Source organism: Procambarus clarkii, chromosome 1 (genome assembly GCF_040958095.1).
Source record: "Procambarus clarkii isolate CNS0578487 chromosome 1, FALCON_Pclarkii_2.0, whole genome shotgun sequence".
Classification (NCBI taxonomy): domain Eukaryota; kingdom Metazoa; phylum Arthropoda; class Malacostraca; order Decapoda; family Cambaridae; genus Procambarus; species Procambarus clarkii.
Window position 1 is genome coordinate 43,454,559 of NC_091150.1, and position 8,491 is coordinate 43,463,049.

The 8,491-nt window shown below is 43.2% G+C and overlaps 1 protein-coding gene across 1 annotated transcript in view; it reads right to left on the bottom strand.

Moving 5' to 3' along the window:
• The window catches only part of LOC123747813 (LIM homeobox 1), a 62,773-nt gene extending 61,570 nt beyond the window's left edge, over positions 1–1,203 (bottom strand). The window contains exon 1 of the mRNA XM_069302489.1: positions 890–1,203. Within this exon, the coding sequence (XP_069158590.1) occupies positions 890–1,062 (173 nt within the window). The 5' untranslated portion in view covers positions 1,063–1,203. The remainder of the gene's footprint in view (positions 1–889) is intronic.
• Between the last annotated feature and the right edge of the window lie 7,288 nt (positions 1,204–8,491).

The window sequence follows — 8,491 nt, forward strand, 5'->3', positions numbered from 1 at the left end:
CATAACTCATCCCAAGACCTGATGAGCCTCCAGGACGGACCTGAGCGTCATCACTGCCTTTGCATTTTATGGATGAGTTGGGTTATTTACTCGTTGTCATGTCATTGTGAATTTTTTTTTTATTGCAATAAGATTTCAAATTTGGGTCGCTGGTTGGATGGTAATATTTTCCTTACACAGTTGCTGTTGCTAATGTAATTAGTGGGACGATTTATGAGGGTTTCCGTTGCTATATGCTGTTTGTTACGGGGATTCAACTCATCTGACTTATGTCAATAGTTTATATATCTTGCATCGAAGCTCTCACGAAGGAGTTTATCCATCTCCAGCACATAGGCCTAGTTCGAAATTGTCAGAGTTAAACATAGCGGAGCCGCCCAGGGTATCATAGACTCCGGGTCGTGGTTTGCGAATCAATTCCTAACCACCACAGGCTTAACAAATGATAAATTTTTTAAGTATAGACTTGTGAGCGCCGCCTATACTGCTCAGACATTTTTAAGGTTATTACAATTTATTTTCAAATTTACTGCTCGTTGGCTTGTTAAGGAAAAGCATAGCCAACAGCCTTTCAATTAAAAGACAAACGCACAGCGTCGACTTCACTCTCAACTGGCAGGCCAAGTAGAAGTAAGCCAGTGATGCTACAGTCAGTAACAGGAGAGAAAGATGTGTAGAGGAGGATGCTGGTCCGTCACCCAGCCTGTTATTATAACTTGTCACTGTCTCCCAGTCCACCTTGTGGCTGACTGGTCTCCACGACCCGACTGCTGTTGCCGTCAGCAGGCTGCTGGAGGTGGTCTCGGCGCCCACCAGGCCAATATACGCGCTGTGAAACCCACCGAACTGGGCCATGGAAGCCAGGGGGGGAAAGGACTGGAACACTCACCTGAAGAAGTCGCTCCTGCAGAAGAGTTTTCCTTCCCGACTGAAGCACTTGTCGGTGAGGGCGCAGCCGCAGTCGGAGCAGCGCACACACTCCGCATGCCAGGTCCTCTCCAGCACCGTCACCAGGAATTTGCCTGTAATGGGCTTCTGGCAGCCTGCACAACACACAATCATCTTGCCTTGTCTCTACACGGCACTGCCGCTCAATGCGCAAACTACAGTTTCTCGGCAACAGTCTCACACAAGTCACTCGCACCGATACCGAGTGTCACGAGCGCAGCGCAGCGCAGCACAACAGTTCCTTCCAGGCGGAGAGCGAGAGGCACACTGTGGCAGGCGCTGAGGGCGGTGGAGGCCACGACCGTGGGCGGAGCCCAACGGTGCTCCGCCCACCGTACCATAGATCAGCCGCCGCGGCTTCCCATTGGCGGGCGCTGAACCTCCAGGATCACCCCGCTCTTATCTCTCCCATCTCAGATGTCAGCCACCGATGTTCACTGTATGTTACCTCTCACCCCACTATAACAACCATTAATTAGCCCAGCCGTGGAAATATTTGAGCACTGTCCTTGGCAAACCTTTCCAGATGGAGGAGGGAGCATAGGATGTGTTGTTGCAGGAGGCGTGGTGTGGGGCGGGGAGAGCGGGGCGGGGAGGGCGGCGGCCACCACGCAGGCGGGGCCGCATTACCACCATCAAAACAAACACAGAATCAGTGGGTGGCGGCAGACCTCAAGTAATGACAACATGCTGCAGTGTCACTCAGGGTGATCTCTGCCACCATCACACACGTGCACTAATGACCCCTGGGGGCCAGGCCAGGCCAGGCCGGAGTATAGGTCAACACTCGCAACCAAGGCCTTAAAAATGCTGAGTATTTTGAGTGTCTGGCTTTTTCTGTACTAATAATCCAAACCCTCTTCGCTGCACACCGCTTGGAAAACTACGAAACAACATCGTATCGTCACCAGAGGCCAACTAATGAGGCCATCTGTATGAAGATGTAGATACAGATCAACTTTAACCAAAACACTTAAAGAAACACATTGATAAAACACAGTGAAGAAAACTTTACGAAAACAATAGCAGCCAAGGATCTGGTCACAGCTGGCGAGGCCACACCTCCTGAGGTCACACCACTGCCGCCTGGATACAACCCACAATTATAAAAAAAAAATAATTTTAACTGTTAATGAATAACCATTTGCTAACTTGCTACAGCCGTTAGTAGACAACCCCAACTGTCTGGGGACAACTTCAGGTATCTTGAGACAACTCCAGCCGTCTGGGGACAACTTCAGGTATCTTGAGACAACTCCAGCCGTCTGGGGACAACTTCAGGTATCTTGAGACAACTCCAGCCGTCTGGGGACAACTTCAGGTATCTTGAGACAACCCCAACTGTCTGGGGACAACTTCAGGTATCTTGAGACAACTCCAGCCGTCTGGGGACAACTTCAGGTATCTTGAGACAACTCCAGCCGTCTGGGGACAACTTCAGGTATCTTGAGACAACTCCAGCCGTCTGGGGACAACTTCAGGTATCTTGAGACAACTCCAGCCGTCTGGGGACAACTTCAGGTATCTTGAGACAACCCCAACTGTCTGGGGACAACTTCAGGTATCTTGAGACAACTCCAGCCGTCTGGGAGTTACAAACCATTCAACAAATAAATATTCAGAGTGAATCTTGTACAGATATGCATTAAAACAAATATATGAGAGAATTTGAAACTGATGACTGGTAAAGGTAAACTGTTTACACTGTCAGGGGTAATCATTTTTCACTAATAAGGGAATACGAGTCATAAGCAGCATCATGATATTGGCCCGTGCGTATAGAAAACAATCTATCGATATTCAATAGGGTTATTGCTCAGAAAATACACAGCGTGAAAACTGCTATCAGACAACGAAGAACAAGTTCTGGTGATGCTCGTGTTTGGTCTGCTCGCTGCAACGGTACGACGCTACAGGCTTAACTACAGAATAAGTAATTATTAATAAAAATGAAGCTAAATGAATTTATAACAAATGTGTACTGACCGTCCGGTGACTGGTGTCAGTGGGTCTGTTCCGGTAAACTGTTAAGATTATATATAATATTACAAACTAAGACCTTTTAAGAGCGTCAAAATTTAAATATGACACAAAGAAGCTATCGACCCATATATGCAATTTGTCATTAATCGCGTTTCTTTTTGTCACTCGAATCTTATTCCTTCATTTGTTTGATTAACGTTAAAGAGAGTACAGTATGAAAACCCGGGAGAGTAATAGAGATATGCTAAACACGTGCATCCAGAATGCACAAACATTCATGCGGAAATGTACACAAACATTAATCCATAAACGCACACATATTCACACAGAAATACACACACAAATTCATCCAAAAATGCACACAAATTCATCCAAAAATGCACACAAATTCATCCAAAAATGCACACAAATTCACCCAGCAATACACACAAATTCAACCTGAAATGCACACAAATTCACCCAGATATGCACACAGATTTCATCTAGAAATACACACAAACTCACTCTGAAATTAACACAATACATTCAGAAATGCACATAAATTCACCCAGAAGTGCGCACAGTTTCACCCAAATATGCTCACATATTTATTCAGAAATGCACACAAATTCACCCAGTAACAGACACAAATTCCCTCAGCAATACACACAAATTCACCATAAAATGCACACAAATTCACCCTGAAATTAACACGAATTCATCCAGAAATGCACACAAATTCACCCAGAAGTGCACTCAGATTCATCTACAAACGCAAACACGTTCATGCAGCAATGCACACAACAAACCCATAGAGAATTGCAAAGAGAAACAAGCCTCCATGAATTTGTCTTCCTATTGGACGACAGGGAGCGCACGCAACACAAATATCCTCTCCTCCAAAAGATCTTCTAAAATGGGCCGTGGTGGAGGAAAGTTGTGTGTAGCGTAGAGAGTGAAGGGGCTGGGGCTGGCAGGCGGCCAATAGAAGTTTCGGGCTGGGCTCCCCGAGGACGTGAAGCCAGCAGTGTTGCCACCTTCCCGCTGCTCACCCTTGCCCACCACCCCCCGGAGAATTGCAGTATTGGGTGATGTGTCCCTATACTTCTCGGCGTATAATGCGTATTAGTTTACACGCAAGTGCACACGACTCCACACACACACACACACACACACACACACACACACACACACACACACACACACACACACACACACACACAGTCACAGAGATGTTAGGAAGTTTTCTTTTAGCGTGAGAGTAGTGGAAAAATGGAATGCACTTGGGGAACAGGTTGTGGAAGCAAATACTATTCATACTTTTAAAACTAGGTATGATAGGGAAATGGGACAGGAGTCATTGCTGTAAACAACCGATAGCTGGATGGAAAGGCGGGATCCAAGAGTCAATGCTCGATCCTGCAAGCACAAATAGGTGAGTACAAATAGGTGAGTACACACACACACACACACACACACACACACACACACACACACACACACACAGGGGCCTCGTGACTAAGGGGGTCGTGGTCTTAAGGGCGCTCGGGAGGTTGTAGTCCTAAGGGCCTGGGTTCGATTCCCGGCTGAGGCAGAAGCAAAGCGACAGTTTCTTTCACCTTGATGCTTCTGTTCACCTATCAGTAAATAGGTACTTGGGAGTCAGACAGCTGCTTCGGGCTACTTCCTGGGGATGTGTGTGTGTGTGTTAGTGAGAAATATATGTAGTAGACATGATAGAGGAAAATGAGATTAGATAGAAAGACGGCATCCAAGTGCTAATATCTCGATTTTGCAGGCACAAATAGTAAACACACACACACACACCCGAGCTGAGAGGTATGAGCTACGAGGAGAGACTACGGGAATTAAACCTCACTTCGCTGGAAGATAGAAGAGTTTGGGGGGACATGATCACCACATTCAAGATTCTGAAGGGAATTGATAGGGTAGATAAAGAGAGTCTATTTAACACAAGGGGAACACGCGCAAGGGGACACAGGTGGAAACTGAGTGCCCAAATGAGCCACATAGATATTAGAAGGAACTTTTTTAGTGTCAGAGTGGTCGACAAATGGAAAGCATTAGGAAGTGATGTGGTGGAGGCTGACTCCATACACAGTTTAAAGTGTAGATATGATAGAGCCCAATAGGCTTTGGAACCTGTCCACCTGTTGATTGACGGTTGAAAGGCCGGACCAAAGAGGCAGAGCTCAACCCCCGCAAGCACAAATACATGAGTACACACACACACACACACACACACACACACACACACACACACACACACACACACACACACACACACACACACCGTTCATGCAAGCTCGCGCGATCACACAAAGAAATATTTATATTAAATACGCACTAAATGTTACTTGTATACCATATACTAGTACTGTATATAATAAATATCCATATATGTAATTATTATGAATATATGTTATATGTCACGATATAAATGCCGATCAGAACAGCAGCAGCTTCAGAATAACAGTCATGTTATTTTAATCTAAGGTTTTCGCAAATGTTATCTTAGTTTCTTGTTAATAACGTGAATAAGTTTTTGTAATTTTTTTTCTTTGTGTTGCCAGTCAAGCACTTCAAGTGAGGAGAGTTGTGGTGTATTTCTCACTCCTTTACATTTGTATTTCCATCTCACTGTCTTCATTTAATTAACACAATTTAGTTCATATTTTTTGTCGTGTTTATGTTTACATATATTATGTTCAATTTTAAGTTTTTAATTTGGATATTTAGCCATATTTCTTGGCTTATTTTTTATGCGTTTTTTTTAGATCTAATATCAAAAATGTTAATTTTCGAAATTTTATGAGTATTTATATAAATTTTCAATATATATATATATATATATATATATATATCAACTTCTTGTAGCAACTTCTTATATATATATATATATATATATATACATATATATATATATATATATATATATATATATATATATATATATAAATATTATATATATATATATATATATATATATATATATATATATATATATATATATATATATATATATATATATATATATATATATATATGACAGTGTCAGACCAAGGAGGAAGAATTGAAACAGAAATTTCCTTAAGTCCTTTCGTATATTAATACATCTTCAGAAGGAATGAGTCACTTCTGAAGATGTATTAATATTCAGACGCATAATATTAATATGCAGTTCAGAGGGGGAAATGCGTGCTGTATCCTGGGTACACACCCAACCTCCGAGGAGCTCGACGAGGCCTTCGAACGCTGTTTGTTATATTGTTATATATGTGTGTGTGTTCTCTGTAAACTATATATTATATATATATATATATATATATATATATATATATATATATATATATATATATATATATATATATATATATATATATATATATATATATATACGCACACACACATCACACTCAACACATTACTAAACATATGAGTGATAAACATAGACATTTCTTTCTTTTCACATGCAGTATGTTACCAGAAGTACACGCAAATAATTTTATGACTAGATACATAGACAATTTACAATAGACATTCAGACAATTCAACAAAGTTACAATCTTGGTGCAAAATTCTTATATCTCTCCAGAATATCATCAACCTTTCCGTTGTGACACATCCAGGCAATTTGTTCAGAAACAGTTCTATCATTTCTTTACGATACATCAAATTCATTTAATATATTTCACTTCATGGGGCCTGACGGCTGAGTTGACAGCGCTTGGGTGTCGTAGTCCTAAGGTTTCGGGTTCGATTCCCGGCGATGGCGGAAACAAATTGGCAGAGTTTCTTTCACCCTGATGCCCCTGTTTACCTAGCAGTAAATAGGTACCTGGGAGTTAGACAGCTGCTACGGGCTGTTTCCTGGGAATGTTTAACAAAAGGAGGCCTGGTCGAGGACCGGGCCTCGGGGACGCTAAGCCCCGAAATCATCTCAAGATAACCTCTGTGTAGGCCTACATAATAGAAATGTAAGTTTCAAATGAACAGCAGATGATGAGTCACAATAACGTGACTAAAGATATGGGGCCAGATTCACGAAGCAGTTACGCAAGCACATACGAACCTGTACATCTTTTCTCGATCTTTGGCGGCTTTGTTTACAATTATTAATTTAATGAGCTCGGAAACACCAGGAGGCTGTTTATAACAATAACAACAGTTGATTGGCAAGTTTTCATGCTCGTAAACTGTTTAATAAATGTAACCAAAGCCGACAGAGATTGAGGAAAGATGCACACGTTCGTAAGTGCTTGCGTAACTGCTTCGTGAATCTGGCCTATGATGACCAAACCACACAATAGAAGGTGAGAAGACGACGACGTTTCGGTCCATCCTGGACCATTATCAACACACGACTTGATATTGGTCCACGACGGACCGAAACGTCTTCGTCTCCTCATCTTCTGGTGTGTGGTCTGGGGCCAGATTCACGAAGCAGTTACGCAAGTACTTACGAACGTGAACATCTTTCCTCAATCTTTGACGGCTTTGGTTACATTTATTAGACAGTTTACAAGCATGAAAACTTCCCAATCTACTGTTGTTATTGTTATAAACAGCCTCCTGGTGACTCGGAGCTCATTAACTGTTTAATAATTGTAAACAAAGCCGCCAAAGATCGAGAAAAGATGTACAGGTTCGTAAGTGCTAACGTAACTGCTTCGTGAATCTGGCCCCTGGACTTCAAATGAATTCATCAGCGATCCAACTTACACTAGATAATAACAAACATATCTGACCTATTGCTAACTGGCCAGAGGGAGACGATGGTTGAAGGTGACAGTCAACACTGCGCATCACAGCACTGTATACACAGTATAGCACTGTATATGTATACCAAATGTATTAATAATAATACATGTGACGGCTGAGGCTGCTATGTGCGGGTCGTCTCCCCTTTATAATTACTATGGTCCTAACAAATGTGCTACACATTATTATTATAAATGGTATTAATGTTGGCAGCAGTACAAGCAGTAGTGGTGGTGGACGCAGTACAAGCAGGTGTGGTGGTGGCAGCAGTACAAGCAGTAGTGGTGGTGGCAGCAGTACAAGCAGGTGTGGTGGTGGCAGCTGTACAAGCAGTTGTGGTGGTGGCAGCAGTACAAGCAGTAGTGGTGGTGGCAGCAGTACAAGCAGTAGTGGTGGTGGCAGCAGTACAAGCAATAGTGGTGGCAGCTGTACAAGCAGTAGTGGTGGTGGCAGCAGTACAAGCAGTAGTGGTGGTGGCAGCAGTACAAGCAGTAGTGGTGGTGGCAGCAGTACAAGCAGTAGTGGTGGTGGCAGCAGTACAAGCAGTAGTGGTGGTGGCAGCAGTACAAGCAGTAGTGGTGGTGGCAGCAGTACAAGCAGGTGTGGTGGTGGCAGCAGTACAAGCAGGTGTGGTGGTGGCAGCAGTACAAGCAGTAGTGGTGGTGGCAGCAGTACAAGCAGGTGTGGTGGTGGCAGCAGTACAAGCAGGTGTGGTGGTGGCAGCAGTACAAGCAGTAGTGGTGGTGGCAGCAGTACAAGCAGTAGTGGTGGTGGCAGCAGTACAAGCAGTAGTGGTGGT